The 20,779-nt window shown below is 34.4% G+C and overlaps 1 protein-coding gene across 1 annotated transcript in view; it reads right to left on the bottom strand.

Moving 5' to 3' along the window:
- Positions 1–5,241: 5,241 nt before the first annotated feature.
- Positions 5,242–20,779, bottom strand: part of TMTC3 (transmembrane O-mannosyltransferase targeting cadherins 3) — a 29,809-nt gene continuing 14,271 nt past the window's right edge. The window contains exons 6-15 of the mRNA XM_084206068.1: positions 20,596–20,711; positions 18,779–18,951; positions 17,690–17,942; positions 14,775–14,923; positions 12,812–12,932; positions 12,093–12,204; positions 11,275–11,378; positions 9,932–10,101; positions 8,867–9,093; positions 5,242–7,405 (exon numbers count right to left, since the gene is read on the bottom strand). Coding sequence (XP_084062194.1) covers positions 6,594–7,405; positions 8,867–9,093; positions 9,932–10,101; positions 11,275–11,378; positions 12,093–12,204; positions 12,812–12,932; positions 14,775–14,923; positions 17,690–17,942; positions 18,779–18,951; positions 20,596–20,711 — 2,237 coding nt within the window. The 3' untranslated portion in view covers positions 5,242–6,593. The remainder of the gene's footprint in view (positions 7,406–8,866; positions 9,094–9,931; positions 10,102–11,274; positions 11,379–12,092; positions 12,205–12,811; positions 12,933–14,774; positions 14,924–17,689; positions 17,943–18,778; positions 18,952–20,595; positions 20,712–20,779) is intronic.

Genomic DNA, 20,779 nt, shown 5'->3' with positions numbered 1-20,779 from the left:
TTGTGTGATTTATGCAGCTGCCTCACAATGGGTAATAACCTGAAGCAGTTACTTGGTCATCAGTCCCTGCAGGTATTTTTCTACACTGCTGTTCCAAGTACAACAATGAAAGTTTTGAATAATAAAGCAAAATGAGCACTTTTCATAGTGAATGTTGAAATATTTGTGTTCCACTTTTTTAGGAGACTTACATATGCAATTTATATACATTTATAAATACATATATTCATATGTATTTAACGAAAAACAAAGAACAGAACACTGAAGATGCTCATTAGTTATATGTAAAGGCTTTAATCCTTCAGTTACCATCTCTTTCCAGGCCTCTGTCCTGGAACATTAGCAGTGTGAGAAAGTATCACTGCCACAGAAATAAAACAAAAAAGACAAGAGAACAAAGGAAAGAGATCATAAAGACATCAAAAACAATACATAGACCGTGCTATTGAAATTCAATCTCACTTCCAATCCCTTTATGTAGGTTCATCTAGAGCGGGAGAAGGAGCAGCATAAGTACTAAAAACAGCCAAATGACACAGCTTTAAACTCCAAAGTTGAGATTGTCAGTAAATGATGAGTTAAAAGTTTGCTTTATTTCCTCATAAACCAAAAGGCTCTTAAGACACCGAGACACAAAATAGCCTAAGATAACAGTGTTTGTTTTTCTGTTATTAATTTTTAAACTAAACTCCCCCATTTGCTTTCTTGTATTTCAGTTGCTGTTCTATGTGGTTTTCTCTTTTTCTAGTCACAATACGTCTTGTGTTTGTAAGCTGAAGGATCATCAGTCAATTTTATACTCAGAATTTTTAATAAAGCTGTTACTTAGAGGAAAAAGCCTTACAGTCAAATAATCAAAATATAAAGGAAATAAATGGAAAGAAGGATCCTTTTTAGTACAAAATAAACCATTGCAGATAATTGGAAAATCTTTGAAAAATCTTTATGCATCTTTGTAATGTCAGTGGCACTTTTATCTTCATGCAATACATCTATTTTTTGGTCAAACACATAATTTTTCATGTATATTAATCAGAAGGAAAAACTCCATAAACTCAATTATACTTATTTTTGCTTTTCCAGAACATGCAAAGTAGCTCCTTTGCAATATCTGTTAAACCGTCTGAAGGATTATCTTTGGAATGGTAAATTTAAACCTAAATATTTGTACTAAAACTTTGACTATGTTCATCCAAGTAAGGGGCAGAAATACAGTGTGAATTATATAAATAGTAGTCAATGTTACAGATCATACTGTAACTTCATGAAAACCTTCCCATATAAATACATCTAAAGAAGTAGTACAGAATTCAGCTTCTTTTATGTTTTTGCCCAGTATTTGAATTTCATGAGATTTAAGCTGTCACATTCCTTCCTATTATTTTTTTTTATGTGTTTGCAGCTATTTATACTGGAAAACTGATAAAAGTATATGCATAGACTTGAAGAAAACCCAGTACTCCAAACCTGTTCAAAATTTGTTCACGGAATGGAAAGGGAGTTCAGAAGCTCCCTTTAAGCCTCTTTTATCAACAGAAAAATTACTGCATCTTTCAAATTCAGATAATCATCCCTAATGTCTGATATTCCTGTACACGAAATGAGCAGTGCACCCAAACAAACAAGCAAGCCTTGATTATTCAGCTGGAGGCTGAGGAGTGGTAACAACTAATCCCCCAATCTGTTAGCTCCCGTAGTCACAATCTCCTGCCAGCTCTCAGTGCTGGGGAGCCGGCGCCACAGATCGTGCTCCAATGATGCTCACGTACAACTAAAGTGTAAGGCTGGGTTAACAACTGCAAATGAAATCAAGGTGAGTGCATGTTCTAGATGGTATTTTAAAAAATCAAGATTTATGACTTCTGCTTTTGGTAAGACATCCTGTAATTGTTATATTTTCCTCCTCCACCTACTCTCATTGTGAGCAGATGAATACTCATGTAATTAAAAATACCTTGCCATGCCTATTTAAAAAGACAATACCCTGATAATTACATGTGAGCAACAAACATAAATGCTAAATAGGGGTAGGATATCTGAACAACATGCTTTATTCCAGTGCTTTATTCCAATGCATAGAGTACTATGTGGAGTCCTTCAGGGCTTCACATTCACTACAGTTACAGAATTCACAGCCTCATATAAATCTTCTAAGTTGTATCACCGGAAAACTATCAAATAACCAAATGGCCTGCTACAGCGATCTATTGTAACTTAAAATTTTGGTAACTAAAATTTTGGAAAGTATATATACATTTTTCCTCAATGCCAGGGTGTAGTCATGCATGCAACACCCGAAGCCAAGCTTTTAATTTCTTTGTTTCTGTCCATAACCACAAAAGACTGAACTCACCCATGCAAGTAAGTAACCCCTAAATTTGCTGTAATGTTAGTGCCTCTGTATGAGTACTTAGCAAAAGACATTTACAGCTCTGTAAGCACTGGTGAAGACACAAGCTGAACAAGGAATTTTTACTCCCTTTTTTTTGGTAGTGCCTTTCTTATACTGGTAGAGATGTAGCAGCTAACAGTTCTTTGCATTATGCTGGAGTAATAACATGATACTAATTTTATTCTAAACAGAATTCCTTAGTTGATGGTATCTATAAATTCCAATTCTCTTTCCAGCAATCTTTTAAATTATTACCATGCCAGAGAAGGTTAAATGTGTTTTTCTGGGATGATTTCCTCGCCCAGGAAAATTATGCAGTTTATTATGTTGCTCCCAGGATAATTATGCATTAAATTCTCTGATTTGTTTGCTTGGGTTTTTTTTTTCTTTTTCTGGTTTGGTTTTGTCATTATTGTTTTTAGTTAGCTGATATCTGTATGTGATTTCTTCTGGCTGTTTGCAAGGGACATATAACCCACATGAAGAACCACTAGTTTGTAGACAGGCACTAGACTGTAGAAAGTAGTTTTAAAGTTTTTCTAAGAATATTAACTGCACTACCACTCAGAGCTGTAAAAATGTCATATCTATCTAAGATTATTTAAAACAAAGCATAGCATTGCAATATTTGTAACATGCTATGTTATTTTGAATTAAAGAAGCAATGTCTTATCTTTTTATAAGCTCTGTTGGATATTTGGGGGACAGATTCTTCTTGCTGGAGTTGAAACACTGCACAGTGTTTGTTTTTGTATGGGAAGGAAGTGAGGAAAAGGATGGGTGGAAGGTGTATTACAGCCTTTCTGTTCTCAAGGTTTCTGTCTAACAAAGCAGGATTCCTAGGCTCAAAGTCCAAGCATAGTTTTGGTTACATAGCAGGTGAAGCAGGACTTTCCTGGGACAGCAGGTTCTGCTGCAATTCCAGACATTGTGCCAGGCAGAAGTGAATTACAGAACTTGCAAGGAAAAGCCTAGCCATGTACACTCACCCAAACAAGGACCCTTCCTGGAGATTTTGTGTAATGCAGTTTCCAAGAGACTGGGATGGGCTGAAAACTTCCCTGAATTGCTTTGATCTTCACTGAGTCTTTCTATAAGAAACTTCACGAAGGCACAAATACCCACATTCTGAGCCCAAAGGTCCACACCCCTGAAGAAGGCATGTGAGCTACAAGGCTGTCATAGTTTGACACAGGAGGAATTGAAGTGAAGGAAAAAGTTTCTGTGTAACAAAAGTACTTTTTTGTGCCCCTCTGCAACTGCACAACCTCTAGGTATCAGAGTGCCCAACTATATGCATACATATCCAATTAATCCATATGTTTAAGACTCTATCTATGTATATACTCACCTGCAAAAGATCCAAAAAATCATCTGGCAAATGTATGCATCTGTACTCAAATCACATGCACAGATTTGTGTAATACTTAAAATGCTTACTCTGCACCTGTATGTGTAAGTAGGAAAAATTTTGCATATGGATGCAAAGATGATATATGACATCCATTCAATTTTTCAGCAACCACAGTAATTGCACTGTATGAATAGAGAGCTACAAATTATTTTAGAATGCCTGTCCCACTCTTAGAAATTCCTACTTCTTGCATGTTTAGTGAAATTGGGGAATTCTGAAAAGGGATGATATTTATGGCATTTTGCACATCATGATGGCAGGAAGAGAAAAGAGGGGTTGAACAAGAAGGGGGAAAATGCCTGTTGATTATTCTGTTCTACCTGCAAGCAGAAAAAGCTAAAATTACTCTTTTTGATAGTTTTCCTATGTGTAAATGCTATTTTGATAGTTTTTCACAAGCTATGTCACTTCAATTTAATGAACCATTTTTCTTGTGAAAGCCTAATTTTAAAATGGCTGAGCCATCCTAACAGGATAAATACAACTTGTTAGTCAAAATACTTGTTTTTACTAACATTTCTTTGAGAGAGACAAAGGGGGAATAGAACTTGAGAGCAGACTTGAAAGACATCCAGCAACATTCAGTTTCCATCCATCTGGTGATTTTAGTTAAACCTGATGGCACTTCTTAGCACCCATAAATCTAACAGTTCTTGCTAGTACCTAGAGCTACTTGGATGGTCAAGATGAGCCATGACAGAGGCTCAGATGCAGAAATTGAGACTGCGTCTTTACTCCCCTCTTCAATTTACACACGAAATAAAAATGGTGGGGCAATGGAAATAATAGGAGATGTTCATATAGGAGAGTGGAGAATCCTGACCTTCTCTATCAGAATACCTTTTCATACTATCTAGTTCCTGCCATTTTCACTTGAATGCTCCTTCATCTTGCCCAGAACAATGGCTAATCCTTTTCTAAAACAAAGATTTGGAGGAAGACTTAATATGCAAGTTAATGTTTCTATAAAAGTCAACGTACTCTCTATTTTAGGTGCAAGTATCTGAGTTATTCACAGACAAGTGATTTTCAAGGTGTGGTCAACAGATTCCTGTGAGCACTTCTTTAAAAACAGCACTTAAATATTCTTTTGTATGATGAACAGCTGCACACCATATACTTGTTCCTGTCAGCTGCTCGTAAATAACGTTTTTAAAAACACACTTCCCACCACCCCCCCCCCCAGTTATTACCATGCAAGCAATTGTTGTGCTAACATTAAGAATGATAAGCAATAAATAAAAGGTCTGTGCAAGGAAGCCGTTTACCCATTTAAGATCTCTCCCACAGAGAAAATTATTACACCTTACACCTGGATTACTGCCTGAGGCAGAAAGTTGAGCAGGTACGGAAAGGATTAAGTTTAAATGGTAGAATTGTTAAGGAATACTTCTACATCATGAAATAAGACAAAACATAAAGAGTAAGAGTTAGATTTAATGATCAGTGAAAATTATGAGTGAACTCATCTCTTACACTTATCTTTCTGAGGATTAAGGAAAACATCAGATTTAGGTAATCAGTAGCATATTTAAACAAAAATATATGCATTGCATAAGGATAAAAGCAATACTGAAATTTGAAAGATTTTTGTTTTGTGTAAGAAATTAAAATGATGCACTAGTGAAAAAGTGTAAAGGGGAATATTTTAGTAGTCAAAATAAATATTTAATAAAAACCACACACCCAAGACAAAGTATCAAAACAACAGAACTTAGTATTTGAAAGGATACTACCTACATTGTCTTGTGTTAAACATGACTAAATTCAGTGGTTTAATTATTATCGTACTGCATTGAGCAAACATTGCTAATATTAGTGTTGTAAAAAGTCATGAGAATAGAAATACTGTTGCAATGACAGAAATAGTAAAACCAGATTTCTATAAACAAGGAAGAATTTACTACACCAAGGAGTCAATCCACAGCCATTGATACAAAGTCAACAAAATGGACTACTGCATAGCATACTGGTTACTGTACCAAAGTGCATTTATCAGCATTCAATGAACTGGGGAAGAAACCACCCTTTATAATATAATTTTTAAAAACAATCAGATGATTGACAGTTGAAGAAACCCTACACATTTCCTTTAAAATAAAAAAGCAGAGTCTAAAGATCTTAAGAGCACCGTAAGACTTCTTACCAGGTAAAAGAGTAGAAACCATTAGCATTGTGAATAAAGAACATCTAAAAGTTAATGTATCATTCCATTTTAGAATGCAACTGAAAATTTTAGTGTGTTGTTGCATCCTCCTATACTACATCTGGTGGCATTTTGATGAATTTGTTAAGTTCTGGAAACAAATAATGCAAAAAAACCCTGTTTTTCTTTTACAGCAGAGGTCTAGAAAAATTTCAGCTCATGTTTAAACTGAAATGTAGATAATGAGAATACAAATGGATTTTTTGGGGGAATGGAGGAGTGTCTGGCTTATCCCACTAATTCACCATTCCGTTCTTCCACTGAATCTTTGAAAGTAGCATTACTTAATATCCCTGACTACCAACCACTTTTATGAGTGCTATTTTCTCATTATTAAGGATTCTGCATTGAAGATTTTTCTCAACCCTTTATCCTTCAATTCCCACCCATCCCTCCATCGTATTTAAAAGCTGTGGTTTTCTCACATAGAGCATTGTAATGCCTTCTGCTGCTTGATAAGTGATATGCAGTCAACATTATTTCTATTTTCAAAGCACTGAGAACACTTTCCAGTTGGCTCACAAATTAAACAATAATTAAAAATAGTATTCTCCCCTTATTCTTTTGTGACATGGTAAAGACTATTCACCATTTAATATACGCTCAATTTCTTCCAGTCTTTTCAAAGCAGCAACTCTCTTTTTCTCAATGTCTTTGATTTCTTTTGTAGATTTTTTGGGAGTCTCTTTGTCCACACTGCTTTTCTCTGTTGGTTTCTTGTTTTTTGAGTGCTCTTTATTATCAAGTGTTGATTGGGTGGTTGTCTTCTCACTTTTTGCTTCTTTCAAATTCTGAAATGAATTTTTTTTTGCTTCTGTAGCTGCAGTCCCATCTGATGGAAGTGATGACTGTTCCACAGCACCAAGTGATGCAATTTTACTTCTAACTATGTTTAGATGACGCTGAATATACTCTTCATGAGGTGCCAGCGCTAGTGTTTCAACCAGACATTTTTCTGCCTTTATTAAATCTTTTTCTTCAAAATAAACCACACAAAGATTATGTTTTCCTTGTACATTGTTGGGATCCAGTTCCAAAATTTTTTCAAAACACATTTTTGCTCCAACAATATCCTTCTTTTGGTTCATAAGGATATCACCTTTCAAAATCAGGCCTTTGGTATGATCAGGGTAGTATCTCAGTAAGTCTTCCAAGACAGGCAAAGCCATCAATTCTTTTCCTGTCTGAGAATAAAGCAGGGCCAAATTGAACAAAGCACTTCGGAAGTTGGGTTGTAGCTTTATAGCTTTCTTCATCCATGCCTCTGCTTCCATGTCTTTTTTGTCATCCATTGCTAGCATACCCAAATTGAAGTATCCATTTGAATCCTGCGGTTCCTCTTTCACATAATGTAGCAGTCTTTGCTTAGCTTCAGGTCGAAGTCGAGCATCACCTAAGTGAAGAAAATGCAGATATTTCCTGAAACATTTATTATGAAGGATTTTTAGACTGTAAAATGCTAATCTTTATACAATTTAAAATGCAACTGTAAAAGTGAAAGGGTTTAAAATGCTATTTTTCATCGTAGCTGTGTAACAGCAAAACCAAATGTTATCTACCTCCTTTATAGAATAAAACTATATACAGTTGACTTCTAGCCAAAGTCAGCATCATTACTCTATTAGATGCTGAATGATATTTAGGTTTGGTATAACAGATACAAGAGGTGTCTCTACAAGCATAAGAGAAATTATTTTCATGCACAGTTGAGCAAATGGAATGCAGAACAGACATCAGTTCTGACAAACCAGCTCTTACAGAGGCAAACTTTGAGTGGAAAATCTCATTTTATTAAAAATAGATTGAAAGAGTTTAGACAGAGAACACATAGGGTGACTTCTAATGCAGCAAGGCTAAGATATCTTTTAACTCCACAACAATAAAATCTGTAACCCCTATATTTTAATTTGCATCAAAGTTTAAAAAAGATTTAGTAAAACAATTTTATCTGATAATACCAGGATTAGCTAGACATGCTTGTGGTCTGTGCTATTTTACTGAATAATATGGTGAACATATTTTAGTAACAAATTCTAGACACAGACTTACTGAAGGATAGGGGAGCTGCTTTCATCTGCCCTTTCTCACCCCCTGAAACAATACTGCACCTTCTAGTATGAATGAGTACTAAATAATTGATACTTCTGCTTGTTTGAAGCTGCTTGTACTTCTACAGACAAGGAACAAGTCATGTCTTGAAGTACCTAATTTACAATGTGATAAGAGATGGAAAATTATTAAGTGTCTTCAGCTTCAACCAACTGTTTTGTCTTTCTTAGGGGCAGTTTACCATCTTAGCAAAACAGAAACAAATCTTAGCAGCTCACCTGCCAAATATTCTCTGCAACAGCCTTAATTCACTAAGGGCTCACCCTTACCCATAGAGCTATACATATGAAAAAACAAACTCAACTGAATTCATCCTTATTAGCAGTATCACAGAAAAACCTATGAAAACATTTATATTTCTAGAGCAGGATTTAAACCCATAGACATTAGCAAGATTTTTGAGTCAATAATTAAATCAAGCAGTATAAATGCAAACCAGGCATTAAATGTATTTTGCTAACTATTATTAAAGATTATACAGGCATTATTTTGAAGATGTTTGACTAACACTATTCTTTATACATGTGAGATATATTGCAAAATCGCGCTTGTATTGAAGATGCTGATCAGCTAAGGTGTATGTACTTCGCACCAATTCCATACACTACAAATTACAAAGCTATAATAGTTTCCTTTTTGGTGATGCTATGCAATTCTCCTTTCCAAAAACAAAAGAGTTAATAAAAAAAGTATGGATCCTGTAAATGCAAATATACAACATGCACAGGAGGGACAATTAACGTACCAGATTCCTGCATTAGCAGCGCTGAGTTGAATAACGCCAGTTTATGCGTTGGGTTGAGTTCTAGTGCTCGGTTGAAATTCTTCAGGGCTTCTGTTGGATCTTTCAGTTCAATGTAAACAATTGCCAAGTTGTACCACAGGTCTGCATTGGTTCTGTCTAGTTCGAGAGCTCTAAGGTAAGCTTCCTTAGCTTTCAGAGGTTTGTTCATTTTTAAAAGTAATTCTCCCCTGTTGAAGAACCATACTTTTTTGGTCACCCATATGAAAATTGACAGGTTTTTTTAAAGTTTGTCTTCCTACAGACAGTAGGTGTCAGATAACAGTGTTTTTTTAAATTTAGTTTTAAGCACAAAACAAAGACCCTATTCTACATTCTATTCCTAAAGCTTTCTGTTCTCAAAAACCTGCAGGGCAAGAACAAAAAAGGAACTGATCAAGGGTGCCTGATTTGGCTCTGCAACTACACAGCAAAGCTTTAGTTCAGACATCTTTGAACATCCCAGTGGGAATCACAACAAACAAACAGTGGACAGAAGCCTCAATACCCACATACACATTACTCTAAACTAAAATGCAATAATGTCAACTGTAAAATGCTAATCTTTACACAATTTAAAATGCAACTGTAAAAGTGAAAGGTTTTAAAATGCAAGTCCAAAGTAACCATAAAAATGGTTACTTTGGACTTGCATTTTCTGGACCATCTTTAACAAAAATTATAAAGAAAGCTCCATGATTCATACTAACCAAAAGCTTTTTAGTTCAAAACTAAACTATGAGGTTGGAAATTAAGAGTTAGAGATTCATAAAGAAATCTAATGGAAGGGTCTTTCTATATGATGTTTGAATACAGAATCTACATGGAAAAACGCGATTTGAAGCAGGAATTTAAAAGAACAGGATTTGTAATGAATAACTGATTATTGGCCCAAATCCCCATCTTCTTACTCGTAAATAAAACAATTTCAGAAGCTAATTGAACTGTACAAACTAAATAGTGCTCATAGTACTACAAATATAAAAACGTTAATTCAAGGACATGTATCTCTAAAATTAGAAGATGTACCTGCTGATGTAAGCCTGCTTGAAATCCGGCCTCATACTAATTGCTTGTCGATATAACTGATCCGCTTCTTCAAGGCGAGATTCGTTTGCTCGAATTAAGTTTGCAAGATTGATATAAACATTTAGATGGTTAGGAGCAACTCTTGCTGCATACTTTTTCCCTGGAATAATCTGTCAAAGACAATATATGTATCAAACACAGATGAGGAAAAATATGAAAGATGATCAGTATGGAACTCCTTCTCACTCTGCCACATTTGTTTGGGGTACTACTGGACATTATTGTGTAGGCTCTTGAAAATGACAAAGAACAGTAATTCTTTTCTAGAAAAATCATATCAGAAAATAAATAGAATATTATCTAGATTTTCACAGAAATAAAGAATAAAAATCTAGTACAATATTTAAGCTCTGCAACTACTTAACTTGGTTCATGTAGATAGCCAACTGAAAGCAAACAGACCTGGTAAAACTTTCCCCAGCCAGACAAAAATATTTCCTAAAGCCTAAACTGACATTCTGTCAGACATTTTAATTCCTTTTTATGATCCTTCAGCCTAAGAAAAGTGCAAATAAGATTTTATAGCCAATGATTTACCAACTGATATAGAAAATGAAAAGTAGTGAGGAGAGATGAAAATGCTATGACATTGCAACTGCTGCACTGTTTATACTTTATCCATTTAGAATCTTCATACTGTTTCACAGAACAAACTTCTAAATGCCATGCTTCTACTCAACAGGCTTCTCATTTTTGTTGTCAGTCTCATTTTCACCACAGCTTTTATTACCTTCACATATTCTTCAAAATACTATTCTCTTTTTCTCTAAACAGCTTGAACAAGTAAAATTTCCTAGGTAGAAATATAATTTAACAAATGGAAAAGGAAACAAAACACATGTTTATAAAAGTATGCTCAGGCAAAATTTTTTTGTTGCTGCTGTGGCTACCTTCTCCAACCTCCAATGCTGTATTTAAGCCTTCTCTGAAGGGCTCAGAAACTCAGTCATCATCAATGTAGTAGCTGTGAGTGAAAATAAACCAATTGTGACTAGAAACTGTATGTTTTGGCTGTTGCTTTCTTTTACAACCTCAATTTCAAAAAGAAACCAAACCCCAAACACAACACAGCATTATAAAAAGTAAATTAAAACAGTTGTAGCAGAGTTTCAAGTTAGCATTTTTTTAACAGCCATGAGTGTATACAGCCTGTTTTTTTCATAGACAGCTTTTAAAAGAACACTAATAAACTATAAATATACAGATCCACAGGGAAAAAAAAATAAAAATGTATCACAAATATAGGTGTTGTGCTGTGGTGATGAGATAAAGTTGCTAATTACCTGTGGCATCAGTGATTTAGCAATCATATATGATTCTTCAGCTTCTTTCGTTTTGTTTAGGTTCTTGTAAGTTCTTCCTACATTCATGTGGGCACCAATATCATCTAAATAAAGAAATAATGAAATTGAAAACATTTCCATCCACTGAGTATCATGAAATTAAACCCTTCTGCTTTCAGAGTAGCATGAAGTACAGATGTTTCTGATGAAACATCGCCATCACCAAAAGAAGAAAGCAATTCTATCAGTTCTCATCTCACTTATGAAGCTAATAACTTAACCAAGAACTTCTTAAAGAGGGATTATAAAATTAAAACTGTAAAAAGTTTAAGGTCCTATCATACTTCTCTGTATCTAGTTTCTTGCTATAATGGAGGCATATAAATGGAAGGTTATTTATTAATCTTTGAAAAGGAAAGATTGTCCAGTAGTACCTAGAACTTCTTTTGGAACAATATGTAAAATGGATTAAATATGCATTTTGATATTATCGAGATTTTTAAATTTTCTTTCACACTTCCTTAGTTTTGAATAAAAAAAGAAGCCATTTTTATACTCCGTAAGAAATCACAGTTCAAGTTAATACATAAAGAATGTCATACAAGGAACAGTTTTGGAAGTATTTGCAGCTTTTTATAGATAAAAACCCTCTTCTGGAGGACTTTTTTAGTTTATTTTCAAAAACCCTGGATCAATTAACTTACTATGTGACTTTGTTTGATGTTCAGTTGAAGCAAAACAGTCCACTGAGAAGCTGTTAGTAAGCCAAGTATATTGAAATACCAGGAGTGAAGAGATGGCAACTAGTCAAACTTTACCTGGTTGCACTTGTGTGGCCTGTATGAAAAACTGCAGAGCTCTTTCAAAATTTTTTTCATTTTCTAATGCATGCCCCACATTGTTCCATAATTTTGCATTGTTCTTATTTACCTAAAACCAGGAAAAGATATCAAAGCATCAGGTATTACGTTGAAATTACTTAACAATTGAGTTTTTCTTAACAGTATCTTAAGACATAAAAATGTATTGCAAATGAGAAATTTCATCAAGCTTCTATATGCAAGGAATAACAGAATACTACATACAGAATGATTACATTGATCCTTTTGTGCAACATCAATTTGTTAGAGTCATTTGCTCCTAGAAATACCAAACATCTTGAAATTAATTTTAACTGTTACAGGATATTTTGCAAACTGCCTTATCATGCAATATGAACTGAGAAGAAATAATTCTATGCCTCAAATGTTTTCTAGATTTTTGTGCTGAAACGGCTTTTATACAGACAAGAGAATAAATTCAACTGCTCTGACATAAAAAAAAATATCATCTATTTTCTGCATATGAATTTCTATGTGTGCATTACACTGCTTTTAAAGCGTTCCCAAAAGTAACTAATTAGATGCCAATACTCTCAATATAGAAATTAACGTGCTGAAAAAGGCATCATTTTTTCAGTTTTTATCATGTTCCACTACATCTTCTTAAGAAAAGCAACAAGAACTTCCCATTAGCCTTTCCAAACAGAATACAGTACCTTTAAAGCAGACATAAACAAAGTGTACTCCGACTCCCAATCCCAGTTTCTGTGCAGTGTTTTCAAGGCATGAGTGAATAGCACCGCAGCCAAACAAATCCAAGAAATTTTTCTTAGCACACTATTAAATAAAACAAAGACAAACTGTTGTTGTAAGCACACCAAGAATTCTTATTTTTATTAGAATAAGTATCTCATATGCTAAAAGGCAAACAAAGCACCACACATTTGTGATTAGCACACTCCGGAGTCTGAAAGGAAATAATGTTCAATTTCAAATTAATTTTGTTTACCTGCTTTTGTTGTCATGCCCACGCAAGTCCTTTAGTAAGAACAAGCCCAATTCACACAACACAACAGAATTTGTATAGAATGTTTACAGAAATTTTACTTCTCTTAAAACTTATCTGTAATTTAGGACAATAAATATGATGCCAAAAAGTTAGGTTCTCCAAAACACTATACAAAATGCCAAAAAATGAAAAAAGCAACTAAAAAATCCTCTCATACTTTTGTTTCACATCAGACATTTCCACAGATACTCTTTACTGCACATAACGCAAATTTTTCCCACACTGCAGAACACACCTTAACAGAGAGGTCAGTGGAGACTACACAAATGTAATCCTAGTGCTACTGTAATATCTAAGTAGGGAAAAGGCTTAGTGCCTTTCTAGCAATTTTATTTATAAAGCTGCAAACTGAAGCAAAGGTCACTCTGACGAGTTTGTCAGGAATAAACTTCATTTTGTGCAGTTTATTTTTCTGGAGCTTAAACATGACAGATATAAAACATACACATTAACATGCTGATCATTTGGTTTTTGGATTCTAATTCAATTATGAAAAAAATGTCAAATATTCAAAAGCCTTCCCATAATTATGAATACAACTTGTTTAAAAAAAAAATCTCATTCTTGAGTGGACATACAGGTGTTCATGCTTAATCGCTATTTATCACATTTGACTTATGGAACAGTTGTTCACTCTGCTACCTACTTCACAAGGGTTTACTAAAAACTGCAAGGTTTTTTCCCCATCCACTTCTAAGATAAATAAAATGCATGCTTTGTCTACCACATTTGGCTTTAAAAATGCTAAAAAAGAGGAACTGTAAAATTAAGAGTAATTTTAAAACACTACCAAAGTGTTCAATAAGAACTGGCATAAACACTAATCTGTAAACACAGCAGGCTTTTATGAATGTTTTCTTCTTTCTACTTATTTCTAAAGCAAGAAACCTTTTCTTTCTCATTTCAGAGAACTGATTTCCAGTATTATTGTAGTAAATGACACTAGAGCCACCTAATTTTTCTCCCCAGCCATCCTCTTCTGGTTCCTCGCTTTCTTTCACATCACTTCTATTTTTACTGCCTCATAGTGGGATTTGTGAGAAATCCACACTCCCACAATATATCACTAATTTCTCTTTATCCAGTGCTGTCAGCTTCAGCAGCACCAGTTAGTGTAAATTTTACTGCAAGGCCTCATCTCTAACAATAGCAGACAACGCAGACTGCAAATTGCTGCCTTTCCATTTGTCTGAACTGGCATTAGGATACCAGTGGGCTAAGGGTAAAGCATCCACATCAGAGGGAGGTATGTCCAAATCAATGCAGAAGATATCAGAAAACACAAAAGCATGTGCAAAACATGCTTTTAGAGAAGAATTTTTAAGGAGAAATTGTTAAGCAAAAAATTGTTTTGTTTAACAAATACTGAATGGCTTTGATATCCACTCCTAGCATGGCATTTCTAAAAATTTAATTTTTTACTGATTAAATTTTCAGCAACTTTAACTGGCTGACCCACATGAATTGTATAAACTTCAGTCAGTAATCAACTTTGAATAAAGTAAGAACAGTTTTGATTTATACTCATCTATTATTTTCATAGAAGATAACCATATTTATGGCTATGCAAGCTTTCCCATTGGGGCTTTTATCAATTTGAATTTATTTACCTTTTAGTTGATAATTTCTTCCATCCATGTGCTACTAAAATGCAGAATCCCATGCTAGGAACATATAACACTCGCTCTGCTACTACAAATCCAACAGGAAAAAACAGGTTTGATGCAGGAATGAATGGTAGCACTATTAAGCAGAGAGCCTGGAAAGGAAATACAAATTAGTAATCAAGATATTGGCGACAAACTGTACCCAAGAAACAAGTTACAAATTACAAAAATAATCCCATAAAACCAGACATAAATAGCAGATGTTTGGTTTTTTTTAATATTCAGATCTGTTTTACATTGAGATCGCTCTGAATATGGCAAGTAGTAACCTGCAAATGATTCTATTCTTTACTGAAGGGCTTGGTAGTCTATTTGCTTTACTATACTACAAAAAGAGGACAAATAAATAGGATCAACAGATTAATTAAATTCAAAACAATGTTTTAGTAAGAGTTCCAGATACAGAAACAAGACAGTGTAAAAACCTTGGACGTTATCTGACAATTAAAAATTTGTATCAGCTCATTTGAGGCATAAAGCAGCTATTTTAACAGTACAACAGAGTCAATTGTGTGTTTCTGCAAGAAATGTGAATAACAAAATCAGAATCAGTCACCAAATAAACACCAGTTTTTGGACAGAGTGCTAAGAGTCCCCCAAAGTATCTGAAATTACACTGAACTTAAGAAATGCACAATAATAGTACTTAGGTTGAGGACGGACTTCTTATCAAAAATTGTGTTTAGTAAGTGACAAAGAAATCCATCTGTTGCAAAGAAAGTGGACATGACCAGTTGCTTTAAGTCCTGGATGACTGTTAAGTAGCAGATTTCCCATCTCTGGTTCCAGGAAAGCCATGAATAATTATTTCAAAATATCTGGCCTCCAAGTTTCAAAAAAAACCCACAAAAACATACCTACAGAAATGTGATTTTTCTTTGAAGAAAGAGGAATTTTCTAGAAACTTTCAGTACAACTAGTTGTCTAGAGTTAAGCATGACATTAACTGCCTCTTCCATGCTAAAACAGTTAAATAACCCAGTTTGAAAATCAACCCAGGATTACGTACATAAAAATGCAACACATTTAAAACTTCAAGTAAGATTTTATCTCGTATTTCAAGGATATTTCAGGAATATGCACATGGATCTTTAACACAGCTCAGCTGATGATCCACAGGATTCCATTAAGCTCCATGAAAACAAAAACACAACTGAGCCTTGCAACATACAGAATACATTGATTATTGGGGATATTAATGGCTTGCTGGAATGCAGCAACAGGCTTTGGCCTATCATATTGTTTCATTGTGCAGCACATAATTAATATTGAATATAACATATTGCATTCCTATTTCCTATGAAATTTGCTTCCAGGCACTTCAATGCTGAAGAAAATCACCATAATATTGAAAGTTATATACACAGCATAGATATAAAGGAAAACAAATTGCATTAAGCCAGGACTATACTGTGTCAGGTGACATTGAGGCTTGTGTGCTGGAGTGAATGATCTCAGAAAATCCTTCCAATAAAACTCACTTGGAATAAAAACACATGAAAAAATACCACCCTCAAACAAAAACTAACTGATTTACATCAATATATGCTAACAAACCCATTAACCCTTTCCTCTTGTAAACTTCACCAGGTAGGGAATAAACAGAAATGCAGGGAAATAAACAGCCTTAAAATTCAGGAGCTGTCCTGTAAAAAAAGTCAACCACACCCCACACACATTTTTCCTGCTAACAGTGCAGTAGAGAAAAAATGATGCCTCAGCTCATGTAAGGAGGAAAATGCAACTACTCTGCATATTTGAAGTGCTGCAAAACTTATTTTCCAAGCATGTCGCCTTGCACATTTATGATATCAATAATTTCTTCTCTTCATACACAGTTTCCAAATTCAGGACAAGAAATTTCATCAGCAATACTAGATATCATTTTCACTGGTCTTCTAGGGAAATATACTGCCTTTCTCCAGTGACAAGACAAGAAAAAACATATGAGTCAGAACTATAATGCTAGGTCTTTTAGAAGATCATCAAAATTTGTCAGCTGCTTAGCAAAGAACTTCTTAAATCTTAGGTTATGCATAAATATTTCCACCCATCTGAAACTTTTGTTCACTGATCAACATAATAAAAATGCATTATTTCTGAAGCAGACTAAGATAAATGCATGGAGGTTTGTTGTACACATAACTTCACCATTGAACTAATAAAAAGTATGGTATCAGGTTTTCACCTTGTAAAAATTTGTAATGGAATCAATAATTGATGACTATTTTTTTTTCAAAAATACCAGCTCCTTGGATGCTTTCCATTTCTTCCAAAATATTCTTTTCTGTTAATCCAGCTCAGTTTTAAGATCATATATAACAGTGAATAGACACAGGAACTGATCTTACAGCTTGACAAAACTAGTTTTTTCATAATATGAAAACAACTTACAGAAGAAAAACAAAACAACGGTAACAAAAGTGGAAACATTCCTAAATGCAAAAATATGTCCTTTCTTTTACACCTATGAGAAAGAGAATCAAATCTCTTGCTAAATACACATCACGACTACTGACATTTAAATAAAGTAGACAGCTTGCAGGATGAAAATGCATTCTGGTCCTTGAAGCATATTTAAATTCTATTGAAAGCCCCCATGTGCCAGTTGAGCTCTGAATGTCTGAGAAAGGCTGCAATACAGTTTACAAATACATAAGGGGCATGTTTATTCTCATCTCTAACAGAATCACATACTTAATTGCAATTTAGCAGTTTTGTTGCTAGACAATTTTCCTCTTACGTGCTCATTCTAGCCTAAAAGGAGACACACATAGTATCTCTGGGTCACAGCACATTACAGGTGTGACCATACAACCTGAGGCACTCTTAGCAAAAGGACAAAAACAGATTCATACCATCAATACTGTCTTGGAGGAGTCTCCGGGGTATCGGAGACTGAAGACCATCAAAGATCCCAGAAAGCAAAAGAAGGTAAGGGTGGCAATATTTCTAACATCTAACAAAGACTCCACAAGAGGAATAGTTCCCATCGTCCAGTCACAGCATAATTCTGAGGGATTGAGAAGAAGCCAAGCATTTACAGGGAGGAGGTAGTTGAAAGTCAGCTGTCTTGCTGGGGATGGACTAACTGCGGCTGGGTTATCAAACCTAAAGCAAAAGAAAGGAGAAAAAAGAGCTTTTAATGAGGAAAGATGTGATCTTGATTCACTTTGTGGCAAACTTTAGAGTCATAGCTAGAACTACTAATTACAGACATGTATAATATCCTAATCTTTCTGCATTTGTCAGGTGTGAAACCATGCACAGTGATTCATTGAGGAGAGGGACAGAGCCTCCCCCATGTTTATGAAACTCTTTTGGGATATAATCAACATAAGTTTGAAGAAACAGAATGATTTACACCTCAAGTTGAGTTCAGTGGTCCTTGTTCATGTTTTTAATAGTTCATCTCATTTTTTCAGGGACAATTTTAGATTCTTGTATTTCTACATTGCTCAAGTTTAAGATAAATTAGTTTTTCAGTTCTAAAATCATTCATATACATCTTCAAGTAGTCTATCTGAAGACAACCATGTTTTCTGCATAGTACATCCCAAAAATGTAAAAAATATTCTGTATGTAGAAGAGGAAAAATTTAAGAGGCTTGTAGAATTCAGACAAGGTTCAAATAAAGAGACAATAAAAAATACTACAGCAATAAGACATAAAATTTCTGAATTAATAGGATGAACTATCAACTGTTAACTTTTTTAAATGGCTGCCTGCTCAGATACCTCAATATTTTGAAAACTTTATTCAACAGTTGCTGAAATATATAATTTAGCAATTTCACAAAAAAATGCAATATTGTACAGACACTGAATAATAATATTAAAACAGGTGAATAACACTAAAGTTCATATATTTTTGGCAATTTCATTCCAACTTCATTAAGTCACATCTTATTTATAAACAACTATAAATAAGAAGCACTTTACAATTACCTTGTAAACACTGGAAGCTGAGACTGGATAACCTGGACTCTGACAACTACAAGCAGGAGTGTACTGAACATTAGGACTATGAGTTTCAACAGTGTTTGGAGCATAGAGAAAGGAATACTGCCCTTTCCTCGAAGAATCTGTACAGCTGTGTCCAATAATGCTGGCAAGGTGTACTGCAAATTAAAAAATGGTTTATAATCAGACAGGGTACTCATTAGTTCCTTAGATAAATATGAGCTATCTAATACTTTTTTCCTTGGTTTTCTGTAAATGTCTGCTCCCAACAGTTAATTAATTCAGCTTCTTAGTGCCTTCATGACAAGTCCCCAAAATAAGGTCTCCATTCTAATAAATTAGTCAAGTATTCTTGCTAACACTATCACAGCTGAACCTGTACACCTGTAGCTATTTTGTGCTGACAGATCAAAAAATTGTACCATCTTCAGCGGCTTGAACGAAAACCATGAAAGGAAGTCTCAATAAGAAAAATCACTATTTTCAGAATTATCAGCCCCTCTGAAAACTTGCCCTATAAACAAAATTCCTTATGAATGACAGAAATACTATTTGCTTCCTGATTAGCACTGGCTTTCTATTTTATGCCTCTACTGCAGAAAGTCATCCCTCCTTGCCTCTTGAACATCATAATCCTGCACAGTTTCCCATTACATAAGCTAATTTCTTCTCAGTGTACCTCTTTCCCTTTACCTTCATGACTTCTGCTGGTGATGATTTATGGCTTCACGTATACTGGCTGGCTAAACGACAGAAACTGAAAGGTTTTTGAGGACTGGTACTCTAAGTTCATGTGACACCTGTGCTTTCAGAAGAAGCCTCAGTTTGCATTTTATCTTTCCTACTTAACTGACTTACATAATCTTATTAAACTTCAGGGAAATTGAAGAGCAGATCAAAAGTTACTAAAAGAAAAGAAGAGTGGGCTAAAAACCAGTCACGTACTGGTGATTTCCTTAAAAATCCAGCTAGAAAATTGTATTTTAATTCACTAGACCTGCAAAGGCAATAGTTACAACGACATCTATGTCATTTTGGTATTTCAGCCTTGGTTATACGTCCCCAGGATAGACAATCTTTTGGCTTTTATTGGTGCATTTTTTGCAAAATTTTCCTGCAAGCAACTAAGGAATAATAACTATAAAATTTTCTTAAAATATGGAATGCTAAATTTTTAATTGCTACATTTTAATTTTTAATTTATTTTGGTTTTTAAAAAGTCTAGAATTATTCAATTGCAGGAAACTCTTGTTTCTTTAAGGAAAAGTTACTATTAATTTAAAGGCTTATCAATGCTTAAAATGAAATATAACAGATAACAGTATTCTTAGAACAACAAATTTCTTAAGAATATTACGTATTCAAATAGGACTACTCTAAAGCATTTGGTTACTCAACAGAAAATGATGAAATGAATTTGTATATAATATGTTCTCTATTTTTACTACAGGGATTAAAACCAAATAATCCTCCACCTTTATGCACCTCAAACTTTAATCAAGACTGTTACAAGTTAGGATTTGCAAATCTCAGTCAGCTTAAACCATAGGCTTCCATTAAGACCTGTCAAGTCTTTATTGAGTGTATTTGCTAACATCTCTGCATGGCATGTAATGGACAACTTGGAAGTTATTTGATTCCCTCACTGTCAACTGTCAAAAGAGAACTGACTCAAAAAAATCTGAAAAATATAACAGAACTATTGAGTTAACCTTAACTGAGAAAGATCAGTGCTGAAATATGATGCTTCAAAGTACTTAATGTCTCATAACAGAAATTCACTTTATTTTTCAACAGCTTACCCCTTGAGCAATAAAGACTTCATACACACAGCATATCCCCACCACTGTTATTCCTTGTTCTTTACACAGTGTTGCAACAGCTACTAGAAATACAGTCACTGCAATTGGTGTCCACACTGCAAATAAAGAAGATATTACTGAAAATATTCCATCTTACAAAAAACACATTTAATAGAGTAAATTA

The sequence above is a fragment of the Fringilla coelebs genome (assembly GCF_963513975.1).
Source record: "Fringilla coelebs genome assembly, chromosome: 5".
Taxonomy (NCBI): Eukaryota; Metazoa; Chordata; class Aves; order Passeriformes; family Fringillidae; genus Fringilla; species Fringilla coelebs.
The sequence above is the reverse complement of the archived record's forward strand: the minus strand, read 5'-3'. Positions and strand labels throughout refer to the sequence as shown.